Source organism: Nilaparvata lugens, chromosome 7, assembly GCF_014356525.2.
Source record: "Nilaparvata lugens isolate BPH chromosome 7, ASM1435652v1, whole genome shotgun sequence".
NCBI lineage: Eukaryota > Metazoa > Arthropoda > Insecta > Hemiptera > Delphacidae > Nilaparvata > Nilaparvata lugens.
This window is the reverse complement of record NC_052510.1, coordinates 54,498,741-54,514,259: the sequence shown is the minus strand read 5'-3', so window position 1 is coordinate 54,514,259 and position 15,519 is coordinate 54,498,741. Positions and strand designations below refer to the sequence as shown.

The 15,519-nt window shown below is 32.6% G+C and overlaps 3 protein-coding genes across 5 annotated transcripts in view; 2 read left to right on the top strand and 1 right to left on the bottom strand.

Moving 5' to 3' along the window:
• Positions 1–15,519, top strand: part of LOC111043276 — a 182,170-nt gene that overhangs the window by 139,466 nt on the left and 27,185 nt on the right. The window lies entirely within an intron of this gene.
• LOC120352473 lies at positions 2,231–4,130 on the top strand. The gene is made up of 3 exons (XM_039433183.1): positions 2,231–2,506; positions 3,074–3,212; positions 3,745–4,130. Exons 1-3 carry the CDS (start codon positions 2,246–2,248, stop codon positions 4,062–4,064), a joined length of 720 nt encoding a protein of 239 aa, XP_039289117.1. The 5' UTR covers positions 2,231–2,245; the 3' UTR covers positions 4,065–4,130.
• LOC120352472 (putative nuclease HARBI1) lies at positions 4,130–5,611 on the bottom strand. Its single transcript, XM_039433181.1, has one exon. The coding sequence runs from the start codon at positions 5,251–5,253 to the stop codon at positions 4,207–4,209; it is 1,047 nt and encodes a 348-aa protein (XP_039289115.1). The 5' UTR covers positions 5,254–5,611; the 3' UTR covers positions 4,130–4,206.

Here is a 15,519-nt window from a genome sequence, read left to right as displayed (position 1 = left end):
TTGCGTTCCAATCCATCGAGTAAGTGGTTATACCAAAAAGTGGAGAAGAGATAAATTGAGGCTGTGCAAAGGCTAGAAATAAACGTTCTACTGGTGATATTTTTCAAAGTTTTTCGAGTAGATTATACAGTGCTTTGGAAAACTGTACGTTAGTGGGCATTTCAAATGATTCTTTTAACTGATCGGCGTCAAGATTTGCTAAGCAGATATCATCAAGCTATCAAAATGAAAAAGTTTTCTCAGGAAAGCATTTTGACATTACTTTTTGAGATACGAGCGCCTAATGTTCAAATTTTTGGGACAGAACATTTCAAATTCGGTAAGAGATGAATCCATGAGATTCAGAGGATAAACTCTTCATGGAGTTGTTGATTTAATGAAACAAAAATGTTTTGAAAATACTAGTAGTTCTGTGAACAGTAGACCTCACGCAGTATTCTCATCCACAAGTGCCTGATTGAAACTATAGACCTTATGGAAATACAGCAATAGACTGGCTTCTCCACACATCTGTGTAATCACTTGTCAGCTAATTTATAATGAATAATTCTATAGTCCGATTTTTACTCTAATATTGGCGTATGAAGGAGGCTCCTTTTTCCATTTATATTATCCTTGAAATGCAAAATTTCCAAAAACCTTGTATATACGTCGACGCGCAATTAAAAAAGGAACATACCTGTCAAATTTCATGAAAATCTATTACCGCGTTTCGCCGTAAATGCGCAACATATAAACATTTAAACATTAAGAGAAATGCCAAACCGTCGACTTGAATCTTAGACCTCACTTCGCTCGGTCAATTAATTTTTGATAAAGTTATTCAAATTACTGAAAATGACCAAAAATAACTCAAAAAGGTTATTTTTGGTAAATTAATCAAAAATTGATATTTTCAGGAAATTTTTGCAATATTTAATCATCAATATCATGAAGAATTTATCTACTTAATCTTATGGATTTATTTCTTACCGAATTTGAAATGTTCTGTCCCAAAAATTTGAAATTTAGGCGCTCATATCTCAAAAAGTAATGATCGGAAAAAAATGTTTTCCTGAAAAAACTTTTTCATTTTGATAGCTTGATGATATACAAATCGAAAAATATCACCAATAGAAAGTTTATTTTTAGCCTTTGCACATTCCTAATGTATAATGTTAGTTTTCAATCCTTGTCTTACTGATCAAACATAAATTAATTTGAATGAATAAGACTTTGATATTGTCAATACCACTTTTATTTATTCGAAAATTAATTTATAATTCAGTACCAGGTTTCATGGTTAATTTTCGAATAAATAAAAGTGGTACTGACAATATCAAAGTCTTATTCTTTCAATTATGGAGAAATACCACAACATCTCATACCATACAATCAAATTATCATAAATCAATTCATTGACTCATTTCACAATCATAACATCAAATTAATTATTGGGAGAATAATAGTATTCGTATGGTTTTTTTTGTGGGGAGTTCCTGGCGGAAGTTCCACCTCGCCTGGATAATATATCGTTTGAGTCGTTAGGAGAAAATCAACAGGATAAACTCAAAACTCTTTCTCTCCGTAAATTCTGATAATAAAATATAGTCTTCGAATTAAAAATATTTAGTCTCTCTGATGAAATCTCTCATCGAATTTTGAAATACTCAATACTTATAACTCAACATCGTGAGTTGAAACATTCCTATTCAAAAATCAATATTTTTCGTGAAAAATTAATTACGTAATTTGGTGTTGTATTGCAAAAGTGCAGCATTCCCAACATGTCCTGACAAGAGTTGCGTGTTGTGAAGATTTCCTAGAACAGCATTGGATTTAATAATTAGCAGAGGATGTAGTTAGACATGTTTAATGAGGCCGGCGCTCTCTCAGTTTTCTTCATCTGGTCCAATTGCAAGTTTTGAATGACTATTGCTTTGCTTACCCTTGTTTTAGCCATTACTGCCCGGTTTCTCAGTCGTTCAATAAACAACGCTATAGCAATTGATTCAATAACTTTATCGATTCAATAAATTTTTATTGGTTCCTCAAACATATTTATAGAATCCATAGCGATTCATCTGTTCAATGAATCTGGCAGCATTGCATGATTCCAAACCGACCACTTTCGTAAACAAACTTTATATGGTAGCCATGGTAACCAACTAAATCTTGTTTGTTTATTCCTTGCTGCTTGTTGTGTAGTTCAATTTGAAGGTTATTTCCCACGTTACTGATAATTTTTCAAGTTATTATTATAATTATGGCAGAGAAACGAGACCGGGGCAAGAATTTTGCAGAGGTTGAAAAAGACCAATTAGTAGAGATCTGCCTAAAGTATAAAAATGTGATTGAAAATAAAAAGACAGATAAATATTCAATAAAAGACAAAAGCAAGGCATGGGATGCAGTGAGAGAAGAATATAATTCTATCCAAATCACCGGTTTGAGGGAGGTGAAAACTTTAAAATCCCTCTACGATGGATTGAAGATGAAGGCCAGGAAGGAAAAAACTGAAGAAAGGGTTAGTATCTTTTTATATATACTATTTTTCTCTATTTTTGATGTCTCAGCTCTGCTTCTAGTGTAGAAGTATGTTTTTAATTTTTGGATCAACATTTTTCTAATAATGTAATATTTAAATTTGTGTTTTATTACATTTTTCATTAATTGAATGGAATTCAAATTCAGTCTTCCACCTGATTGGTGCTCTCACCAGTACATGACTTCAATAATAAATTTATGTCATAGCTATTTATAGAAACCAATATTAATGAAAAAAAAAACAAGAAGTATTGAGGAATAACTATCTTTTCTTGTAAATTGATTATAATAAGCATGACCAATTTTATTGGTGAGGAGAGCCTTGCATGTAGAGGTCAGATCCACCACGCAGTATGACCATGGTGTCTAATATTATTTCCATGTGTAACATAATGGATCAACAATTAATTTCGGATGGGCTCCGAACTTACCAGGTAATTGATAGTAAAGCAGATAACAAGACTTTATCTCTGCTGAACACCTATCCTAGCAGTCTTGTTTGTGACTTACTTGATTTGACTTTTCAATGCTTGCATTTTGATTTCAGTTAGCAATATACAAGACAGGTGGTGGGGTGCCATCTTCGTCGATGACACCACTATCGAACAAAATAGTGGGGCAGCTGGAGTCACATTTTGAACCACTGTCCAATCCATATGACAGCAGCAGCTCTTTTTTTGATGAACGTGAGTTGACGTTTATCTGAGATATAGTAAAAGTAGCCATAGAGCAAGGAGGATATGGTGGACATGGCAATTGATATTAAATGTCCACTTAAAAATATCATTAAAAGGATGCCATCTGATTAGGAAATATATATACACGAGCCAAATAATAAAATAATATTGAATTAATTACAGTAATTTTAAAGCTCTCCTTTGGGAGACTGGCTTATTGTTAGTAAAGATTGATAGTCGTTTCTCATCTTAGAAGAAATAGTAATTTTTACATTACACTCTGATTAACTGGATGTTATTCAGAAATGTTATGTGCCGTCACTTGGTTATGGGAGCTAGCTTATGGTTGAGAGGATCAACGTGCTAACCACGCGTTACCTCTATCCTGGTTGATGATTGTTCACCTCTGGTTGGTGGATCGTGACCGCAATTGATACAATTAATTTTTAAACATATTGAAGTTTGCTTGCACTGTAGAAGTATAAGAAATTTTTATAATACAATTTTTCTAGAAGATATAGTAAAATTCTCTATTTTTCAGAAGTGATGGTCATTCCTGCAACTGAGGAGGTGGAGGAGGTAGTAGAGGTGGAGAAGGCAGAGGAGGTGAAGGAGGTAGTAGAGGTGGAGAATAAAGAAATACCAACGCCAACAAGGCCTTCAAAAAAAGCAATAACGGAAAGCCCTATCAAAAATATGGAGAAAACAAGGAAGAGAAAATTTGAGGCTCTATTAAAAGAACAGTATTATGCAAAGGAGCATGATAAAAAAATGATCATATTAGCAAAGGAGGAGCGGGCTGCTGATCTGAAAATTCAGTATATAAATATGAAAATTGAAAATGCCAAAAAAAACAATTAATTCTAAATATTGAGTTAGAAAAATTACAGAATGATAGTTTATTATCATAAAAGAATTGAATAATAATCAAACAATAATAATAATGATTGTGATTCTGAAATAATTTTAGTTTTATTGTTGTGTGTACCATTTCCTCTTCAATTTAAATTCTGAAGATTGTAGCAATGACATTGTCTCGAACAGCAAACTGATTTCGTTCTCCTTCTAATTGAATTTGATCAAACTCTTCCATAACTTCATCATTGTCCATTAGAGGCTGTTCTTTCTGCTGGATAGCTATATTATAAAGAACAGCCGTTGCTGTTATTATCATTAAAGTAGTTTGAATTTTTGTTCTTAATCCTATTGACAAGCAAGGAAATCTGCGTTTCCACACTCCAAATGCTCTTTCAATGGTATTCCTAGTTTGGATGTGGGCACTATTATATCTTCTTTCTGCTTCATTAGCAGGATGTAGAAGTGGAGTTAGCAAAAAATTTCTGCATGGATATCCACTATCACCAAGTAGGTAGCAGCTGCTGCCCCGATACAACCCAGCTTCCAAATCAGCACGTATCTTGGATGTATTAAAAATGGTACTGTCATGAACAGAACCCCTCCACCTAGCAGTGATTTCTGTGAATACTAGCTGTGCATTGCAGATAGCTTGCACATTGATAGAGAAATATCCTTTTCTATTTCTATACAGTTCTGCATCTTGGCCACCAGGAGATTGAATTTTTACATGAGTACAGTCTATACATCCAACCACGTTAGGGAAACGACGAATTTGAAAAAAATCGCTTTTTGTTCTTAAAATTTCCTCATTTGTGGGCATTTGAATAAAATTAACGCGCAAAGAGGCTAAATAGTGGGAAATTTTCTTCACTATTTTGCACACAGTACTTTTATGGACATGAATAATATCCCCAACGACATTTTGAAATGTTCCAGTTGCGTAGAACCGTAACCCAATAAGTAATTGGTCCATTTTCGACAACGGCTTACCTCTGTTGTTCAAATTATCAAAATTGGGAAGTAGTTCAGAAATGTAGATCACTGTCTCTTCACTAAATCTGTATCGAGCTATGAATTCACTGTCCGAGAAATAATTAAATGTGTCAAGCCTAATCCTATACTTTCTTACAGGTATTAACTCGAACACTTCATCATCTGAACTGCTGCTGTACCTGATTATATCTAGATCCATTTCAATATATTAAAATAACAGAACATAGAACACAAAACATTCAAACATAACCTTTAAAAGCAATTTATCGATTCGATATAATATTATTATGGGCTGGATTTTGGCATTATTTCGTTCAATAAACAAATCTATAGCTTATCCCATATGATTGTGATTAGGCGTAAGGTAGCCAAAGAAGAAGAAGAAACAACGCTATAGCTATTGATTCAATAACTTTATCCAATCAATAAATCTTTATTGGTTTCTCAAACATATTTATAGAATCCATAGCTATGGAACGATTTATCTGTTCTATGAATCTGGCAACATGGCATGATCCAAAACCAGCACTCTCGTAAACAAACTTTATACATGGTTCCTATGGTAACCAACCAAATCTTGGATGTTTACTTGTTTATTCCATGCTTCTTGTTGTGAGGTAATTTCCTACAGTACTGACAATGTCAAAGATGTCATCTTTTGGCTCATGTCTCCAAAACAAGATGGCTGACACCAAATAAGGGCTATCAATGCTAAATATAGTGCAACTTTGATTCTGTTTTGTTTTTAAAATACTAGTGATCTACACCAAATTTAATTTAATTTTGTAATTTAATTTTTCTAACTTAATTTTTTGATTGCAACCAGAAATTTGACAAATTTATCCATTCAATAAATATTTATAGGCTGGATTTTGGCACTATAGTTTATTGAGAGATTTATGGATCCAATAAGTTTAAGGAGCGTTCTAGAAACGCATTTCTCATATTTATCGATTCAATAAAGTTATTGCATGGATAAACGGCTTATGGATCGACTGAGAAACCAGGCATATATAGTTTATCGAGAGATTTAAGGATTCAATAAGTTTATGGAGCGTTCTAGAAACGCATTTCTCATGTTTATCGATTCAATAAAGTTATTGAATGGATAAACAGTTTATGGAACGACTGAGAAACCGGGCATTAGACTGATAATAACTATGATCAACTGAAACTAAAGTGTCTAACTTCGTCAATAAACCCCGACGATGACATAAATAACAGAGGCGATTGATTCAAATAAATTCAGGCGATTGATTCACTGTCATGATTCAAATAACTGTGATGAATTTTGCCACAAATTACTGAATACCAAATTAATGAAGAGATGTATTTGATCACGTGATGAATGAGAGATAAATACTAATAATTGGAAGCTCTTCGTTTATGTAGCGTGCTGATAGGGGTTGGCAGAAGACAAGTGGAACTCCTTTCTCAATATACTTTCTCAATATACTCTTTTCCACAACCAACTATCATACTAGGATGTCTATCATACTAGGATACTACTATATACTATCATATACATACTATATACATACTACTATCATACTAGTCTATCATACTAGGATGATCATTTCTCACATCAAAATCGAGACGGCAGTTATTCTTATCAATCATTGAAGGAAAGTAACAGTCTATCAAATGTGCACTACGCGATTTCTCATCCAATAAGCTTCAACATCCAATTAGAGAGCTTAAAAAGTAATCAGACCGCTACCGTGCTTTTATTGTTTCTCTCATCGTTAACTGGTTCAATGAGAAATTTATGAGAGATAGAAATACCAGACCATTAATTAAGTGCTTGTCAATGAAATAATAGTAGGCCTACAGCATATAGTAGTATTAATAAGTAATCTAGATTACAAGTCAACAAGAATCAAATAATCATCAAAGAATCAAATAATCAACAAAGAATCAAATAATCATCAAAGAATCAAATAATCAACAAAGAATCAAAGAATCAAATAATCAACAAAGAATCAAATAATCAACAAAGAATCAAATAATCATCAAATAATCAACAAAGAATCAAATAATCATCAAAGAATCAAATAATCAACAAAGAATCAAATAATCAACAAAGAATCAAATAATCATCAAAGAATCAAATAATCATCAAAGAATCAAATAATCATCAAAGAATCAAATAATCATCAAAGAATCAAATAATCATCAAAGAATCAAATAATCATCAAAGAATCAAATAATCATCAAAGAATCAAATAATCATCAAAGAATCAAATAATCATCAAAGAATCAAATAATCAACAAAGAATCATCAAAGAATCAAATAATCATCAAAGAATCGAATAATCATCAAAGAATCAAATAATCAACAAAGAATCAAAGAATCATCAAAGACCAAAGAATCAAATAATCATCAAAGAATCAAATAATCATCAAAGAATCAAATAATCATCAAAGAAACAAATAATCAACAAAGAAACAAATAATCAACAAAGAATCGAATAATCATCAAAGAATCAAATAATCATCAAAGAATCAAATAATCATCAAAGAATCAAATAATCAACAAAGAATCAAAGAATCATCTACGGTACGGTAATAGTAGTTATAAGAATAATGCTTATCATGTACACAGTAATTAGTCGGTCTTGTATGGTAAATTTATTACAAAGATCAACCCGTTTTTTGAACTACTTTCAAGTTCAACGACACTACAGTCTAATTTTGAATGAGGAAAGATTCTTTATTTATCTTTTATCTTCACCATTTACCATTATCTACACCATTTTATATTTACCATTTATCTTCCATTTTCTATCGATTCAATAAGAATAGTTAATGAGAGAAATAAGACTACCCATTGTATAGAGAAATAAATTGGAACCCGATAAGTTATGCACTCCTTTTATATTATAAGCAGTGCTTTTCAGATCAGAAAACAGGCGGCTGGACAGACAGGTACGGTACCGCTTGTAAATTTGCGCGGCAGTGTAATGAGGTCAACACAAATTTTCCACAGTCTCTAGAGCTCAATTCACGTCGCTTACATTCACTTCGATAGGTAAAAAACAAAATTGTCTGTCTATCTCAAGGTACTGTTGGATGCAGTTGTAATTTATTATTATTCATTCTCCAACAAATGAAATATCCGAGATTTTTTTAACTACAACAATACTATCAGTGGAGCCATTTCACCTAACTGCTAGTTTGGGGGGGGGCAAAAACCAAGAGGTATGAAGGAGGGGAAGGAATACCCCTAAAGGATAGAGGGTCCTGGGGTTTTCCCCATAAATGTTGCATTCGAAGATGTTTTTATATGCTTCATTTTTTCCAGTTTTATACAAATGTGGTTGAAGTATCAATAGAAACATATACATTATTAGTTATTGAATCATGAAATATAGGCCCACAGAGAGGCCCTGAAGTAGGAATAAAGTGAAACAGGTTTCTTAAAAATCATGGAAACAGATAAATTTTTCTTTTACAATGAAAATTTCAACAATTCCATCAGGGATCATATTCAAATTGGAAAATAACTTTCAATTAGAGAGCTAAAGAAACATTAAGCTGTTCCCATAATTCTCACCAACTCTGTAAATACATTTTTGATTGTCTGATTGTGCCCTTTCTTTTGCTTTCACTGTGACATCTTGCAACTTGTTAATTCTCAAATTGAAATGTGTGCAATAACTCACTTATTGTGCCCTGATCAATAATCGTACCCATTCTATATTTTGAGCTTCAACTATAACAAAGAGTAAAATATATTCTTTATTACTCTGTACCCGTAGCCATACTTTCAAGGCAATTTTGCTACATTGTTGATACTGTAGAAGGAATTATACTAATGCTGTTTGGAAAAAGTATTAAATCAGTATGAGATTCTAAGGATTCGTGTTGATAGACCCGCATTTTCATTACTTATCATTGGGGGGGCCTAGGCCCCCCTGCCCCCCTAAATGGCGCCCCTGAATACTATACTGTCAAAACTAGTTAAAATTTTGGGGTGAATGAGTTTTGGGCAAATGTCTGTTGAATCTTCTCATCATTGTAGTGTATTGGACTCAATGAATAAATAAATAAGTTCTATAGTAAATTGGAATTTATATCATAGAAATTGCTATCATTTCTAGTAATCAAATTATGGAAAGCTTTTCTTGCATTTATAAATTGGTTGATTAGTAAGATCACGATGAAGGTTATCAATTACTTCGATTTGAATTCACGTCTGCAACACAGCAAACACGACACACGAGAAACAAGTTTGATTTTTTCAAAGAGCGCCTTGACTTTGAAACTTTCAAGATTCAGATAACAAATTCACAGTTTTTTCAATGTTCAAGTTATAACTGAAGCTGTTTAGAAAGCTGAAATTACTCTTGTGATGCTTGCATATTCATTACCAGGTTTTGATATACTTGCAATTCGCGTATTTTTCTTCATTGTATACTAAATTGAGAGGATAAGCGTTTCTCTGTTCACTCGAGGCTTGCTCAATAAGGTTGAACCCATGAACCCAGGCAAGATTGTCAATATTGACAAGAGTATTGTGCTCCTGTCTCCTGAGTATTGTAGGCTAAAAACTCTGTTGAGTTTTGTTGGCTGTAGCGTATTCTTGGAATATTTTGAGTATTCTGAATTAATATAATATCTGAAATAATATTTTTGAATATTATATTATCATATTTATTCAAATCCTTCTAGGAATATCTCGGGAGTCAACCAACCAAATCATGTCTTCTGTCAAAGGATCAAAATTTTGTTAATATTTATTAATCACTATGGTACGAGCACGGAGTAGAGAACACTGCTATCATGAGAGAGCCATGTAGAGAATTAGCAGGTAGAGAACTTCATGTAGAGAACTATCATGGTTTCCTTCTTCCGTGGTACGAGTATAGAGTCTCCAATTGGATCAACACTGAGTGATGAACAATTTTTGTACTTCTTGTTGTGAAGCCACTCTTTTATTGAACAATAAGCTAACTTTTTATTCATAGAGCTAACAAAAAAACCTATTACTGATTTTCAAACATATCTGAAATTCACGGAAATCAGTGGAAATTTCATGTAATTTTATCTAAATGTGTTTATGATAATCGGCTAGAGCTAACAAAAAAAAACTGTTACAAATTTTCAAACTTATCTGAAATTCGCAAGTTGTTGGAAATTTCATGAAATTTTATCTACATGCGATTCCGATAATCGGCGATTTTGTTAATCAGAGTTCGGATAATAAATTGAAGTTCTACTGCAGCATTCATGATTTTCCTCTCATTGTGTCAATACTAGCAGTTTCAAAATCTTCAGGGTATTTGATTTCATTCTGCTTAGAACTTTGTCTCATCAGCAATTAATATCGGAGCACTGAGCCTTGCTCGTTATTTTTATTCATTGATATACAGAACACAATTCTCTAAAATGACCGTGTTTATATTTCACAGCTAGCTATTATGTCATGAATTTCGGGGATGCGATATTTTGATTTTTCACGTACTCACTCGCTCACTCACTTTATTACTATCCACAGCTGTTTCAGCCAAAGATGAATCATCCTTTTAATGTCCTTCAGCGAGTTTTCCCAGGGATGAGACCTAGTGCAATCTAATTTTGATATCATAAACCTACTATATTCCAAATTTCGTGTAAATCATAAGAGCCGTTTTCGAGATCCGTTGAACATAAATAGCCATATAACCAGATAACCATATGACCAGATAACCAGATATAAAAATATAAACAGATATATAGAAATTGCTCGCTTAATATAATAGGAGAGCCGTTTTCGAGATCCGTTGAACATAAATAACCATATATAAAAATATAAACAGAAATTGCTCGCTTAATATAATAGAATTACGTATTTGATAGCAATGGAATACTGTAACTTCAAATTTATTATTTCAACTTAAAATTATTTTAATTTATTTCATTACCTTCAAGTTCATTTCCACATCTACAAAAAATATCATTTATTTTTATCCTTTTAACACTCCTCGGTCCTGTTTAGATACTTTTAGCGCCACACTTGAAGTATATCTGATAGCTTTTGAGTAATTCGTAATGGCAGTTTTGATGGGCCTGTCGATACGATTGATTGATTGAGTACTTTATTTATGTAGATTACAATATAATTATACTGGCTTTTACACTTATATACAATAGCTTACAATACAGCAAAATTATAAATGAATTTACATAATATAGACTAAGAAAATAATTATTGAACTGTATATGATATGAAAAAGCAATTCGTAATACAATAACTATAGATAATTATATTGTTATGCATCTACATAAATTGGCGGAGCTTTGGACATATCAATGTCCATTCTTTGGAAAGAATATTAAAAATATCCTTCCCAGTTCTGTACCAAAATCTCTACCAAAATCCGAGTAACTCTCTACCAAGAAAGAGAGGATGAGATGAGTGAGCGACGCGCGGATCCTTGATTCGAAGGAAGCTGCCTGGGGCGTCTCCCGCGTCTCCCTCCGCCCGTCTGCCACCGTATCTGAAATCCACAGCCGTAATTAAATATTTATAAATCGCTTGTTGTTTAGCGACTGTGTCCGTTGACCGCGATATTGTATCGTGTGTAAAACTAAATTTTAATTAACGTCCAACTCAGAGATGCGTGTGTTGGTTGGGTATGGCAGGAACATAGCATAAAACAATGCAACAGCAATGAGATTATACTTTCTTATCTAGATCTCTCTTCATATAGTGGGCTGAAGTCTGCAGTTGAGACTCAGACTGGATTGGAAAGCTTTTCAATTAAAGAGGATGAGTAGATTCGTTTGAAGCCTATTATTTTATTAATTAATTAATTATCATTTGAGCTTCAATTTTTTCTGGTCCAATTGTTGTTAGTAGATATTTCTTTTGAGTTCAATATACTAGAACCTGAAATTATCTATAATTTGAACCATGCTTTTGAGTGAGGTGGAAAGACTGATCATAAATAATTTTCTCAAGAATGTATTTTCCAAAGATTTTTTTGGAAAGGAGAGAATTTAATAGATAAAATTTATTGTTATTTGTTTACGATTTACGAAAACTAGAAGAGTAGAAGGAGGAAAGTTGTCACCTGTCATTACTATATCAATATTATCAAAATTCTGTGATCCAGAATTCAGATGTTCATGAGTATAATACGCGAAACAGAGCAGATTATCATATTATGGGTCACAATAGTAGGTTATTTGAACAAAAACCAGATTATATTGGTAGGAAATTTTATAACAAGCTACCTCAAATCTTGAAAAGTAATGATGATTTGAAGATTTTCAAAAAACAAATGAAAAAATATTTAGTTGATAGAGCTTTTTATAGTGTACAAGAATTCCTTTCAAACCTAAACTAGGTTGAACTACTTAGTGTTAGAATTATTATGTAATAACATGACTTGTCTTATACTCCATGACTGGAGTCTTTAGGACGTAATCTAAAAAAAAAAAAATCAATAGAGAATCGCTACTATATACAGAGTGGGTGAAAAGTCCGAGAACGGCTTGATCTCTCATATACAAAGGTAATTTGATGGTGGGTGTGATTGGGGATCCTACTCAAATTGAAAATACTACTTTACTATATGACTTCAAAAATCTGGTCCGCCATCTTGGATCCGCAATATCGAATGCAACTTTATTTTTTTAAATGGGAAGGTTGTCATGCGATACACTAAACTGAATATCTTCTAAACGGTTTGAGATATCGATATGCGGTTTTCTCCATTCTTTTTTTCTCGAAATTTCGTATCGAAATCATGTATCGCATGACCACCTTCCTATTTTAAAAAATGAAGTTGCATTCAATATGACGGACCAGATTTTTGAAGTCATAGTAAAGTAGTATTTTCAAAATCTTCAGGGTATTTGATTTCATTCTGCTTAGAACTTTGTCTCATCAGCAATTAATATTGGAGCACTGGGCCTTGCTCGTTATTTTTATCCATTGATATACAGAACACAATTCTCTAAAATGACCGTGTTTATATTTCACAGCTAGCTATTATGTCATGAATTTCGGGGATGCGATATTTTGATTTTTCACATACTCACTCGCTCTCCCACTTTTTTACTATCCACAGCTCTTTCAGCCAAGGATGAATTATCCTTTTAATGTCCTTCAGCGAGTTTACCCAGGGATGAGACCTAGTGCAATCGAATTTTGATATCATAAACCTACTATATTCCAAGTTTCGTGTAAATCGTTGGAGCCGTTTCGAGATCCGTTGAACATAAATAACCATATAACCAGATATAAAACTAGTAGTTCTGTGAACAGCAGACCTCACGCAATATTTTCATCCACAAGTACCTGATTGAAACTATAGACCTTATGGAAATACAGCAATAGACTGGCTTCTCCACACATCTGTGTAATCACTTGTCAGTGATCACTGATTTATGATGAATTATTCTATAGTCTGACTCTAATATTGGCGTTTTTCCTTTTATATTATCCTTGAAATTCAAAAATTTCCAAAAACATTGTATATACGTCGACGCGCAATTAAAAAAGGAACATACCTGTTAAATTTCATGAAAATCTATTACCGCGTTTTGCCGTAAATGCGCAACATATAAACATTTAAACATTTAAATATTCAAACATTCAAACATTCAAACATTAATAGAAATGCCAAACCGTCGACTTGAATCTTAGACCTCACTTCGCTCGGTCAAATATAAACAGATATACAGAAATTGCTCGCTTAATATAATAGGAGAGCCGTTTTCGAGATCCGTTGAACATAAATAACCAGATATAAAAATATAAACAGACATACAGAAATTGCTCGCTTAATATAATAGAATTACGTATTCGATAGCAATGGAATACTGTTACTTCAACTTTATTATTTATTTTATTAAATTCAAGTTTATTTCCACATCTACAAAAAATATGATTTATTTTTATCCTTTTAACACTCCTCGATCCTGTTTAGATACTTTCAGCGCCACACTTGAAGTATATCTGATAGTTTGTGAGTTATTCGTAATGGCAGTTTTGATTAGCCTGTCGATAAGAGAGAGAGGATGAGATGAGTTAGCGACGCGCGGATCCTTGATTCGAAGGAAGCTGCTTGGGGCGTCTCCCGCGTCCCCCCGCCCATCACCCGCCGTATCTGAAATCCTCAGCCGTAATTAAATATTTATAAATCGCTTGTTGTTTAGCGACTGTGTCCGTTGACCGCGATATTGTATCGTGTGTAAAACTAAATTTTAATTAACGTCCAACTCAGAGATGCGTGTGTTAGTTGGCTCTGGCAGGAACATAGCATAAAACAATGCAACAGCAATGAGATTATACTTTCTTATCTAGATCTCTTTCATGTGGTGGGCTGAAGTCTGCAGTTGAGACTCAGACTGGATTGGAAAGCTTTTCAATTAAAGAGGATGACTAGATTCGTTTGAAGCCTATTATTTTATTAATTAATTATCATTTGAGCTTCAATTTTTTCTGGTCCAATTGTTAGTAGATATTTCAGAGATATTTCTTTCAATTGAGTTCAATTTACTAGAACCTGAAACTATCTATAATTTGAACCATGCTTTTGAGTGAGGTGGAAAGACTAATCATAAATAATTTTCAAAAGATTTTTTTTGGAAAGGAGAGTAAAATCTATCATACATTTATTTACGATTCACGTTTCGGAAAACTATGAGAACTATTAGGAAAAGGAAAGTTGTCTCCTGTCATTACCAAAAATAGATAATCACAATATTATATCCATCCTTATCATTCATTCTAATGAGAAATATGTTATGTCCTACTTATAATAAATGGATTAATTAAAAAAATCAATTAATATATTGAAACAGCTTCAGCCCATTTGGAATACAATCAATATATTCACATTATAACACTTTTTTTTGAATGAAAAAGACTGAGAAATTGTCAAAAAACTACTGATTTATTGATAATAAGAAAGACCTTTTTCGGTTATTACACCATTGTCAATCTCTGATAAACTCTGATAAAGTTTATCAGAGATTGACAATGGTGTAATAACCGAAAAAGGTCTTTCTTATTATCAATAAATCAGTAGTTTTTTGACAATTTCTCAGTCTTTTTCATTCAATATTATAACAATATATATAATAATAATACAATACAATACAATATAATAATAAACAATACAATATTATAACTTGGCATATTGAAGCATAATAAAATAATCCAAAATCTTCATTGATTTCATCCAATCCTGAGTCACGCAATCACTTCATTCAGGGTGTTTTAAGATAAATAATTCGAATTGTTCAGTGGCAAATATAGAGAATATTTTTGGGGGGCCAAGGTTATTGTTAAGGCGAACTGATTTTAAGTAAACACTCCATGATACTTAATATCAGTTTTGCTGCTCATATTCAGAGGGTAATTTGCGCTGAACGCCCTTTTTACTTTACCGTCAGGCCGTCAAAAATTCGGACTACTGTACTTTATTCTGTAATTACTGTACTGATTTTTATTTATATTTATTATTTC